At 41.6% G+C, this 13,011-nt stretch overlaps 1 protein-coding gene across 2 annotated transcripts in view; it reads right to left on the reverse strand.

Moving 5' to 3' along the window:
- LOC127058980 (MOB-like protein phocein) overlaps nucleotides 1–13,011 on the reverse strand; it is a 34,438-nt gene that overhangs the window by 18,630 nt on the left and 2,797 nt on the right. The window contains exons 2-4 of one of the 2 annotated variants that reach the window (XM_050969546.1): nucleotides 12,110–12,274; nucleotides 10,068–10,157; nucleotides 9,154–9,396 (exon numbers count right to left, since the gene is read on the reverse strand). In XM_050969546.1, coding sequence (XP_050825503.1) covers nucleotides 9,346–9,396; nucleotides 10,068–10,157; nucleotides 12,110–12,274 — 306 coding nt within the window. In that variant the 3' untranslated portion in view covers nucleotides 9,154–9,345. Of the gene's footprint in view, nucleotides 1–9,153; nucleotides 9,397–10,067; nucleotides 10,158–12,109; nucleotides 12,275–13,011 lie in introns of those variants that run through there. The other variant, XM_050969547.1, reaches the window with a different exon arrangement.

Raw genomic sequence — 13,011 nt, forward strand, 5'->3', positions numbered from 1 at the left:
TGCAGCAGCAAAAACCGCCCCCCACATCCAATTCTCTGGGATGATCGCTTTACCCCTTCCCCCACCGCGTGGCTGGTAGCAGGAAAGATCCCTGCTAGCCAAACACGAAAAAGCTCAGCGCCATTACCTCCACTTGGCTACCTGCAAGGAAGGATTTCTTTTAAGCAACAGGCAAACAGCCCAGTAGGAATAGCCATCTCTGTCCCCTTAATTAAATTCCTGAATTTCAGCCAAGTTGCCATGAACGATATCACTCTCCTGAGGATAACACAGCGAGATAAAGAACGGATGTTGCTTGAATGCCAGCAATAATCGGGACCATACGCAGCTAGGCTTTGTCATGCAATGATACCAGATTACTTGCTACATGCATGGCGCGGTCAAGTGTCCTACCATGGTGGATGGAATAAGGCTGCCTTGCCCAGAAGCCTTCTGCAAATGCTCTTGGAGTAACCTCTAGGAGAGCTTCATGGAGATGTCCCTGGAGGATTTCCTCTCCACCCCCAGACATGTTAACAAACTTTTCCAATAACTGTACTGGCCGCGAATGCATCCCAAGTCCTCAGGGCAAATCAGTCATTAAAAAACACTTGCTTTTAAACCATGTTTTATATTTACAAAGGTACACTCACCAGAGGTCGCTTCCATGGCTTCATTGTCTGGGCTACTGGCTTGGGAGGGCTGGGAGGGTAATTCCGTCTGGGTGAGAAAAAGCTCCTGGCTGTTGGGGAGAATGGAGTGCTGTGTGCTCTCTGCAAGCTCGTCCTCCTCTTCCTCCTCCTCATCTTCTCCGTCCGCAGAATCCTCAGCCATGGCGGAGATTACCACCCCCACCTCGGAATCCATGGACGGGGTGGGGTAGTGGTGGCGCAGCCCCCTAGAATTGCATGCAGCTCAGCGTAGAAGCGGCATGTTTTCGGCCCTGCCCTGGACCTTCCATTTGCTTCTTTGGTTTTCTGGTAGGCTTGTCTGAGCTCCTTAACTTTCACACAGCACTGTACTGAGTCCCTGGTGTGGCCTTTCTCCATCATAGCCTTGGAAATTTTTTCAAATGTTTTTTCATTTCGTCTTTTGGAATGGAGTTCTGTTAGCACAGAATCCTCTCCCCATATAGCGATCAGATCCAGTACCTCCCCTGCGGTCCATGCTGGAGTTCTTTTTGATTCTCAGGAGACTGCATTGTTACCTGTGCTGATGAGCTCTGCGTGTCACCTGTGCTGGTGAGCTCTCCACGCTGGCCAAACAGGAAATGAAATTCAAAAGTTTGCAGGGCTTTTCCTGTCTACCTGGCCAGTGCATCCGAGTTCAGATTGCTGTCCAGAGCAGTCACAGTGGTGCACTGTGGGATACCGCCCAGAGGCCAATACCGTCGATTTGCGGCCACACTAACTCTAATCCGATATGGTAATACTTATTTCAGCGCTTCTCCTCTCGTCGGGGAGGAGTACAGAAACCGGTTTAAAGAGCCCTTTATATCGATATAAAGGGCCTCATTGTGTGGATGGGTGCAGCGTTAAATCGGTTTGACTCTGCTAAAATTGGTATAAACGCGTAGTGTAGACCAGGCCAGAGACAGCTATGCCTGTAGAGAGTGGAAGGCAAAATAGAACCACTTGGGAGGGGGGGATTAAATAGGACAGGACAGATGGATCAGAAGGTGGATGACACTGAACATCTTGGTAGCAAGGAAGATAAATAAAAAGGGGTGGGGTAAGGAATTTTTATCAGTTGAAAAGGTAAATAAATTATCTTGCTACATCAAAATGTTTGTAGCCACCTCTGTCCTTGAATAAAGGTGCATAAGGGCCATAGAGCATGCATTCTTATTGCACCAAGCAAATTCTGAATGAGATACACTTTCAAGCTGTAAAGTTTTTCCTTTCATCCCTTGCAGGGTCATTTTCAGTTTGATGGCGCATTTAGTGTATCTTTTGCCTATTCCCAACATTAAAGGGTTCATAATCTACATTGTAAACTTTGTTTCCTGCTGTTAAATCATTCTGAGTTTTTGTTTTGCTTGGGGAATGTCACTAAGAGCATTCATAGAGAGACCAGTCCTGTTCTTAGTGACCAGATTGACAGTTAAAACCTGAGCAAGATAAAGTGATGGGAAATAGGGGATCCTCAGGGCTCCAGCACAGATACCCGGAAACTACCTCAGGGAGCTAACAGCATGACTGGGTTGGCAGTTCCATACAGGATGTACATAGTAATGTTGAACAGGTGACAGTTTAGTGCATGAATGCAGTTTGCTTTGAATGGTAATTAGCTTCCCAGCCTGCAAGCACATTGTAGGCCAGCATTCCAGGCTCAGCAATTGCTTGTTTTCTCAGTCAAAAGGTTGAACATGGCACTTCTGTGTGAAGGGTGATAAAATCAGAGGTGGAAAATAGTGGTCTACAATGAAGGATTAGTAAAAATATCTGATTCATATTCCATCCTATTTAGACCTGGTACAATCCAAAGTTAATGAATGCCTTGAAAGATGGCATTCTGCTCAGCTAAGCATGGGACAAGGCAGACACACTCATTAGCTGGAGGGGTTCCCCTGCCACTAGGCACTGATTTTTTTCCTTTCCATACTTAAGCACAGAAGTTAGGGTTTTGATAGCTGCTTGTCCCTGACTTTCAATTCAAGGACAGCAGAGCTTCCAAAATGCAAATAAATCGAGCTGAAAAACACATCTGTCAGAAGGCAATATGTATCAGCTCTATCAATCTTCAATTAGTTCACAGTTTTTGCAAGTCAAAGAGAAAAGAAATTAATGGTATTTTTTAACCAATAAGTTTTAAGTGAGACTTTAAGCCTCTCTCCCTCCCAGTATTTAGTTACTTATGTCTGGCATTTGTCCAACCATGTTAAATTTTATCAAGTTAGATGAGTGTTTAAAGAATCATTTCACTATTTTTTTTAACCGGCACCCTCATTTTTCATGAGTGAAAGTCAGAGCGAGTATTTGTCCAATTTATTTAATATTAATGAAATCATCCACTTAATGTGCAGCAGCAGTCAAAAAAAGCAAACAGAATGTTCAGAATCATTAAGAAAGGGATAGATAATAAGACAGAAAATATCATATTGCCTCTTTATAAATCCAGGGTACACCCACATCTTGAATACTGCGTTCAGATGTGGTCGCCCCATCTCAAAAAAGATATATTGGAATTGGAAAAGGTTCAGAAAAGGGCAACTAAAATTATATGGGGTATGGAATGGCTTCCATATGAGGAGAGATTAATAAGACTGGGACTTTTCAGCTTGGAAAAGAGACGACTAAGGGGAGATATATGATAGAGGTCTATAAAGTCATGACTGGTGTGGAGAAAGTAAATAAGGAAGTGTTATTTACTCCTTCTCCTAACACAAGAACTAGTGGGTCACCAAGTGAAAATAATAGGTAGCAGGTTTAAAACAAACAAAAGGAAGTACCATTTTTTTTCACACAATGCAGTCAGTCTGAGGAACTCTTTGCCAGAGAATGTTGTGAAGACCAAGACTATAACAGCATTCAAAAAAGAACCAGTTAAGTTAATGGAGGATAGGTCCATCAGTGGCTATTAAGCAGGATGGTGTCCCTAGCCTCTGATTGCCAGAAGCTGGGAATGGGCGACAGAGGATGGATCACTTGATGATTACCTGCTCTGTTCATGCCCTCTGGGGCACCTGGCACTGGCCACTGTCGGAAAACAGAATACTGGGCTAGACGGACCTTTATTCTGACCCGGCATGGCTGCTCTTATGTTTTTGTTCTTATTATTTTTGCAGGATTAGGGCTTCTGGCTATAATGTGCTTTTTCACTTAGAAGCCTCATAAAGGCACATTCCTGCCTCATTATCACAGGCGATGGAGCCAGCCTGAGCAACAAAGTTTCCTGAAGACAAGACAGTTGCTTCTAGGCAGGATCTATAAGGTGGCCGAAGGGGAATGAAGTTTGAAAGGCATACGTATGCCCCCACTCCCACAATCATATGTAGTTATTGAAAGGCTGGGGAGAAAGTCCAGAGGTGAACAGAAGTACCTGTACCTCCCCATTTCACCTACCTCTAGTCTATAAAGCAGAGGAGGAAATAGACAACCTCTGATACGGGATAAACAGCTAGAAGTGAAAATTTTTAACAGGTTGCTGCCCTCCCTGCAATAAAACCTGAGGGGTAACTACTGGCACACAGTCATTGACTTCAAATTGATATGACCGTGGCAGATAAATCAGTTACTAAGTCATCCTGTCCCTGCCCTCAGTGATAGCCTTGCAGAATAAAAACAACTTTCACATTATATGTAATCTGTGCATATTGGTCCATCCGTCATCTAAGCACTTTATTTATAGTGCAGAGTGGATTCAGGGCCACACTATTACTTTGCACTTGTAAACTATAATACCCTTTTTTTCAAGAAATTCAACACACTTCACAAACACAAACAAGTAGGAAGGCATTAGCCCAGTTTGCAGATGAGAAAACAGATCTTAAATCCCCCAAATTTTCAATTACATAAAGTTAAGAAGCTACATCCATTTTGGGCACTTATATAAATGGCCTGATTTTCAGAAGTGCTGAAAATCTCAGAGACCTGAGAACATAAGGAGGGAGCAGAACACTGGGTGAAGGACCTGTAGCAACATTAGCATGCTAAATACACCCAAGCGAATGTGGGCTGCTTGTACAGTACTTAGCACAATGGTGTCCTGGTCCATGACTAGGACTCTTAGTCACTAAATATAAATAATCAGTGGGATACATGCTAAGGAAACCTGTATCCCTCAGGTCTCCCTTGCTGAAAAATGCATCTGCAAAAACTATAATGCCCACTCCTGGTAGCCTGGTACATGGGGCATCAAGCCCCTAGAGATAGCCACTACAAATAAGACTCCTGTGTGCATTTTATCTTTAAAAGACTTATTCAGAGGGACTCTCAAATATTAGGCTTACCTAGTGACCTACGTTCAAAGACAATCTCTACCCCAATTCTTTTCTATGAATAGTTAGCTTACAAAAACAAACTAGGCTGTTAATATTTTAAATCTCTGTCAGCTCAAAGATTCAACTTATCATGTGACCTGTTTAAATCCTAGAACACAAGCATCATCAAAGAAGATAAGTGATTGCAACATAATTGCTGTGGTAGCAGAAGGTGCATTTGCACAAGTTTATTAGCATTTGGGTTGCACAGTCCATTGGTTTTAAAATAGTTAGGGTACAGCGGGGGTCAGCAACCTTTCAGAAGTAGTGTGCCGAGTCTTCATTTATTCTCTCTGATTTAAGGTTTTGCGTGCCGGTAATACATTTTAAGAAGGTCTCTTTCTATAAGTCTATAATATATAACTAAACTATTGTTGTATATCAAGTAAATCAGGTTTTTAAAATGTTTAAGAAGCTTAATTTAAAATTAAATTAAAATGCAGAGCCCCCTGGACCGGTGGTCAGGACCCAGGCGTGTGAGTGCCACTGAAAATCAGCTCGTGTGCCGCCTTTGGCACCTGTGCCATAGGTTGCCTACCCCTTGGGTACAGTAATCTTGTGTTTCAGAAATAAAATGCATCACTAGAATCATGAAGTAAAATTGAAATGGGGCAGCTTTCAAGGTAGATAAGTGTTTAGGCTTCATTTTTATGCCAATACATGACTTTGCATTTATTCAGCAGCTTTCATTCTAAAACACTTTGCAGACTATCAGACAAGTCAATAGGAGTTTGTCTCAAACTGGTAATAACCACATGATTTTGCCCAATTCGGATGCAGACCCACTGTAGTGCAAGCAGACATCTATGAAGAGGTGGTGGTAGCCAACTGATACTACAAAACTGGGGTAGGGGGCATTTTAGCTAAAGACATCAGGTCACATGAGATCATTATGTGACACAGGGATCTTGACTTAAGGTCTCCTCTAAAACAGCCACAGTTGGCAATGCTTATCTACCTTGGAAGATCAAACGACTGAGCTAACATTATCAGCAGATGATCAATACAAAATACAGTTATGGTTTCAGGAAGTCCAGCTTAGACCATTAAACCCTAACTCACAATATTAGAGAATAAAAGTAGCATCTTTTAATAAAAGTCCTATCCTCTTGCCATTAATTTCAATGGGCTCAGGATTGGTCTATAATTTCCTTACATTTTTCTTGGAATTGTGATTTCACAGTTATTTTGGTAGTCTAATAATAGATTGGCTTTTTTTTTTTAAGTAGTGGTATTTGCCACGCTATTACTGTTAAAGTTTTGTCAGCAATAACAACAACGGTACTTTTAGACTGTATAAAGGTTTTCACACTGTTAAGTATGAATTTCAGAGTAGCATCCGTGTTAGTATGCATCTGCATTAGTCTGTATCCGCAGAAAGGACAGGAGTACTTGTGGTACCTTAGAGACTAACAAATAAATTCTGTTTTTTTTAAGTATGAGTGACCTTGAATCTCCTTTTGAAGAAGTTAGCTTTTTTTTGGTAAGAAAATGTGTGCAAGGGTTGGTTGCTTAGGAAACAATGTTACTTTGGTTAAAATTAAATCATGGCTGGGTAATATTTACCATATAAGAATGCTACATTTGTGTAAATGAACAGCCACTGTATGTTCCTGAATATGCTTTTGGATTGACAAATACCTCAAAACCACTATAGTGCTATTTTCTTTGTAGTTCATATACTACATGATGGGAAAAGCCTTTAAACCCAGCCTATTGTGAGCCAACGTAGGCAGTGAGTTCCAAACCCTGGACACCTCCAGGGCCATTACAAAAAAAACCAAACCCAATATACACAAGCTGAAGCCTAACTTGGTTCCCCCATCCAACCATCAAGTTCATAAACCACCTGTCATAAACAGATAGTTAAGGGTTAATGTCTCTTTTACCTGTAAAGGGTTAAGAAGCTCAGTAAACCTGGCTGACACCTGACTAGAGGACCAATACGGGGACAAGATACTTTCAAATCTTGGTGGAGGGAAGTCTTTTGTTTGTGCTCTTTGTGTTGTTGTTCGCTCTTGGGACTAAGAGGGACCAGACGTCCATCCAGGCTCTCCAAATCTTTCTGAATCAGTCTCTCATGTTTCAAACTTGTAAGTAGCCAGGCAAGGCGGATTAGTTTTGTTTTTTCTCAACTTGTAAACATTTCTTTTTGCTGAGAGGATTTTACCTCTGCTTGCTGTAACTTTGAACCTAAGGCTAGAGGGGGTTCCTCTGGGCTATATGAATCTGAGTACCCTGTATTTTCCATCCTTATTTTACAGAGATGATTTTTACCTTTCTTTCTTTAATTAAAAGCTTTCTTTTTTAAGAAAAGAACCTGATTGATTTTTCCCTGTTTTAAGATCCAAGGGTATTGGGTCTGGACTCACCAGGGATTGGTGGGGGGAAAGCAGGGGGGATGGTTAATTTCTCCTTGCTTTAAGATCCAAGGGGTTTGGATCTGTGTTCACCAGGGATCTGGTGCAGCCTCTCAAGGCAACCCAGGGAAGAGAAAGTTTTAGGGGGACAGAAAGTGCCCCAGACACTGAAATTCTGGGTGGTGGCAGTATTACCAGATCTAGATAGTAATTAAGCTTAGAAGTGTCCATGCAGGTCCCCACATTTGTACCCTAAAGTTCAAAGTAGGGGAAAAAACCTTGACACCACCACATATGAGATGTAAATGTATGGGTCTTGTTTAATCCTAATGTAGAGGTCTGGGAGAACTCCCCTGCAGTTGCTGCTCCCTGGGGGTTCTGTCAGACATGGAGCTAGATCCCCCACCCAGGTGGCTCTTACAAGCTCCATGAGCATTCACAGGGGGGCTGGGAGCTAAAGGAGCAGCTACAACACTGGGCACCAGCAGGAAATAGGAATGCTGCAGCTGCCTGCTCCATGGCACCAATCAGAGCAGCAGCTGCCTCACATTGCTTGGTTTCTGCTTCCCACCTCCTACTTGGACAGGTGGTGGGGCCTCAGATGCAGAGAGAGGAGGTGGGGGGGTGGGGCAGCTCTGACACTGCAGTTTTGGGGGCAACACTGCCGTGCCTTCAACTCTACCCATGGGCTCATGACTTCTGGCCCAAGGGAAGCATCAGGACACAGAGATTCAGGGTCACTTGGGTCACAGACCACAGGTTGAGAACTCCTAGCCTAAATCACAGTACACACTTCGGACAAGTTAAAACCACACTTTGCTGCTGGTGAAAGAAGGAAGTAGCAAACTTCAGCCTCACTGACTGCTGAGAGGGTGCATCACAGAAAAGGCCAAGGTGGGGGAATACAGTACTGTCTCAACCTTTCCAGCCTAGGGTACCCATTTCAGGAATCTGATTGGAGTAGTGTATAGTATATAGAGCCGTATAAACAAGTCATTGTATGAAATTTTAGTTTGCTAGTGCTTTTTATGTAGCCTGCTGTAAAACCAGGCAGTTATCTAGATGAGCTGAGGTAGCCCTTGGAAGACCTCTGTGTATCCCCAGTTGATAAGATAATTCTGCTCCAGTGGTTATGTCTTTACAGAAGGTGACAGGACTCTGAGCAAGCAGTGACACCCTAGAAATGCACTGACATATATTTTGTAAAAACACTGGCATCTTACTGACATTAAGCTTCATTACAGAAGCTAATTTTGCTGAGTGAATACACAGCATATTAAGATTCTACTGTATAACATGAATATTCAACTAGTCTGCCTACACAATGTCTTGTGTGAATGTATATACTTATTTAATATGAAAGTTAATGTTACTATACAAGATGTCTGCTTCATATTAAACCAAAAAAGATGTTGCCACAGGTAGGTTGAACAAGAAAAGAAGGTTCACCTAGTTCAGCAATTACAATAAAATACCACTTTTCAATCTTTGCAGCACTCCTCTGTGGAGTCCTTCCATCTCTTTGTGTACTTTTTTGGAAACAACATAGTGTTATCAGTACAACTGTACTGCAGTTGTGCATGGAAGTCATATTTGGATGTAGCCAGTTTCACTGTTTCTGGGGAACAGAAAAGAAGCAGACTAACAATGAAACCATCTAAAAGGCAGGAAAAAAAAATCACTAAAATTCCTTTAAAATAAAAAAAATTCCAGACAGTTGAGAGGATATCAAAATTGAATTTTCTGAAATCTGGAAAAAAAAGTTACAAAAATTCAAATTAACACCAGCACTTTGAACTGTTCAGTGGAACTCCAAATAAGAACGAACGTGTGTTTCTCTGACTGTACACATTCTTTTATTTTGAAGTGTTTGGATCACTACAATGGGACTGTAGGAGTTATTTCAGAGAGACTGGTTATCTGTTTATTATAAAATAAGAACAGGAAATTATTTACATGATGGAAAAAGATTTCAGCACTTTAGTGGAATGGACAACTTCATGATACTGCAGCCATTTGAGAAATTTAGTCCACATACTTTCCAAGAATGTCACCATCTCTAAATAAGTAATACTCCTGCAAATGGAGAGAAAAAAAAATAAGTTAATATCTGTTGCAGCCAAATCTCACAGAACTATTAACTGGCTCCAAGGTCAGTACTCCCTGAGATTGATTTACTGCTGAAGGTTGAGGCTGATACTACACAATCACTATTAACCCAAGGACGTTTATAACTATCTGTTGCCCTGAGAGCCTGTCACTGTTTCTTTCATTCCAGGGGATATTTTTCACCCCTTGGGCAAGGCTCTGGGGTAAATTTTTCTGGCAGGAGCATCCTCTGAGACAGATTCATAAATTCATGGGGATAGTAACATTAAGTGGTAGAAGGCTCTGGAATCTTCTCTTCTCCTCAGCAAGGAAGACACTGCAGTCAGCCCTCTATATTTCTTTTCCTCCCAAGATAAGGTGGCAGGTACAGAGAACCATTTTCGCTGTACAGCAACAGGGAAATGTCAGGGGCAGAAGTGTCTCTCTCACAGCAGAGGATCATAGATGTGTGCTGTGCAAAAACCACAGGGCCAGCTTGATGCTCCTCATTTTGAATGTTAGCAATAGTATCTGTCATTCAGTTTGTCAACAACACTATTCATTTTTTTACATGGCCTATTAGCTAGAAGGATTTTAAAATAATCCTGAATATTAATAAACCAATTTAGTTTGCAGTTATAAAAGTTCAGCAAACAAACCTTCTCTTCCAGTACTACTTTAGTACCGCCATATTCTGGTAGCAGAATCTTCTCACCAACTTTGACACTAACTGGCTGAATCTCTCCACTCTAAAGGGGAGAAAGAAAAAAAAACCCTCATAAGTGTCTACAAATATCCTACATTTGTTCATAAGCACACAAATTTATTTAGGAAAATTTAAGCAGAACATGTTTACTAACTGTTTAGCAGTGGAAGTACTAATCTCAGGGGAATCTGCGCAGTATATTCAAATTCTGCATATTTTATTTGTCAAAATAATACAATGTAATCATGCCAATTTCAATAATTTGGGTAATTTATTTCAAAATACCTGTTAGCAAATATGTCTGTAACAATAAAGACAAAAAAAAAAAATCCCTCCAGAAGCGGTGTTTTTAAAAAACTCCTAGGACAACACAGTTCCTGTTTATTTGTTATGCTTGTGTTGGTGCCTGGGTCTGGGTGTGTCATGTGCGGCTGGGCACATCTTCCTGGGGGGAAAACTCTGCCCCTCCGGTCTTTTAGTTGATTCTCTTTTTTTGCCCTGCCCCTCACATGGTTACCAGATAGAGCCAGGGTGGTCAAACCACAGCTTGTGAGCCACATGCGGCTCTTTTACAGTTAAAGACCGGCTTGCAGAGCCCACCCCACCCCACCCCACCCCGGCCTGCCCATTCTCCACCTACCACACTGCCCCGCAGCAGGGTGGTTTGGTTATCTTCTGCCAAAGATGTCTAGCCTTCTGGGGGTCAAGGCAGGGCCAGAATGTAAAGGTTCACCCCCCACCCAACAGCTTAAGTCACACACCCCCATTATGCTCAGTGGCCCCTCTCTGCAGATCCCAGATGTTAGCTCTGCATGGAGAGGCAGCAGTAAACTGCTGGGAGGGGCTGCTGCTTAGCTCTCTGGGGAGAGGCAGCAGTAACTCACCCTGCAGTTCCCAGCTATTTTCCACTGCCTCTCCCCACAGCCACAGCTCCCAGAAGCTGCTGTGCAGGGACAGGGCCATGCAGCACTATATGACTGAGCAGGGCCATCAAAACTAGGCAAAAATCATGAGGGGTGGGGAGAGAGAAGGAATGACCCCATATGCACTCCCCATGCATTGCCTCTGGCTTCTGCTCAGTGGGGAGGCGGGTCTCAGGGATTCAGCCCCAGCAGGTGCACCTATATCCTATTTTATACTAGGAAATCTGATCTGGACATGCTCATGTAAGTACTCCTTAAAAATGAGAAAATTTGTATATGTAGTTTCTCCATATGCCTTGAAGGATACATCTACATTTTCTGATTAATTTTCTTACGTACTAGATACCACCAAATACAGACCAACTTCCTTCCAGTTAAAGAATTTTAATCTACAGTTATACAAAACCAACATAGAAGTACCATAAGTCAGAACATCTAAAATAACGTTAGTTAATTAACAGATGATGTTTTGTACAGCAGAGGAGTATCGATGATAGTATTTAATATAAGTCATGCTCCAGGTTTCTGTTCTGCTCCTAAATCTTGGGAAAGTGTTGTGTGTCTGCAGCAACTGAATCAATAAAGCCTATTTAGCAATTAAATGTATTCAATGATCCTAGAACAAACTTTTAGCCTCCTAGCTCTGGTGCTCTGGCATGAATTGGTAAGTGATGCAGTGCAAGAGAAACCATCCTCACGGAAACAGTATTTTCTTCAAAGCTCTTTACAACCACCAATAACTATTGCTCTCAAAACGTTTGTGAAACAGGTATTATTCCCCATTTTACAGATAGGGATAAAGAGACAGGAACACTAAGTTGATTTCCCCATGGTCACAGAGGCTACCAGTGCCAGGTTAGGACTCAAGAGTTCTTGGTCCTCTTCTTGTGCTCAGGCCACACTTCCTTTTTTTTAAATTTCTTCATCTTCAAAATATTACACTTATTGTTTTGATCAGATGCAATGTAAATGTAATGCTAGACGTCCTGTAGCTTCTCCCCCTAGATAACATCCCGCTTCTATTCCTTTTATCTAAAAAAGTTAGCAAGGTGCAAAATCTGGACATGTTTACCTTTCCTTTGGATCCCGATCCAACTGCCACTACTGTTGCTTGTAGCACTTTTCCTTGAGATTTTTCCGGAAGCATGATGCCTCCTTTGGTTACAGTCTCAGCTGCACATCTTTCAACCAGAACACGGTCAAACAGGGGAAGAAACTTCCTAAATGCTTTCCCTGCCTGTTGAAATAGAATTTGCTATTTTTGTACCATACATAAAAAGGATCCATTCACATTTGAGACTGCAACAAAACAGCAATCCTAAGTTCAAAAACCACAATTTTACTATTTAAATAGCAAAGGAAGGACTGAAGTCTAAGCACCTGCAACTCCCACTGGTGTCAATAAAGATGGCAGGTACTCAGCATCTCTCTAAATTAGGCCCAAAAGTAAATATTAAAGCAAAAATGGAGCTAAGTTATTGTTGTAAGAAGGTATCCCATAATTCTAGAGAACGAATAGGCTCCTAAATAGTCTCAATATGTGCAACAAATAGACAAGTTTAACAGTTAAGATGCATGGGGTTTTAAATAACTGCCTAAGATAACTTAAAACATTAACAGATGAGGAAAGCTTTAGGGAAACCCTATGTAGTTTAAACCTCTGTAGATCTAAAAAACATAAGATATGTTATTAAGATTAATTACTTCTGATTAAATGCAGTTCACATACAGTTTGAAATAAGAGTGACCTATAGCTAAGATATAAGACACTTGTGGAACAGTTATTGTAGTTATTTTAGCGGAATGCCTCAAAACAGAGAAGCAAAGATTAAGCATATCACATGTTGGTCAAGGCTTTTGAAATATTCAAGTTTAGCATTCCATACAATAATTAAGGTACAATCTTGTCCTAAGTTATTTGGGAGAGAAGACAATTCACTCATCTTATTTTGCCTGCTTTTGAAGTTTGAGATA

This window comes from Gopherus flavomarginatus, chromosome 10, assembly GCF_025201925.1.
Source record: "Gopherus flavomarginatus isolate rGopFla2 chromosome 10, rGopFla2.mat.asm, whole genome shotgun sequence".
Lineage (NCBI taxonomy): Eukaryota > Metazoa > Chordata > Testudines > Testudinidae > Gopherus > Gopherus flavomarginatus.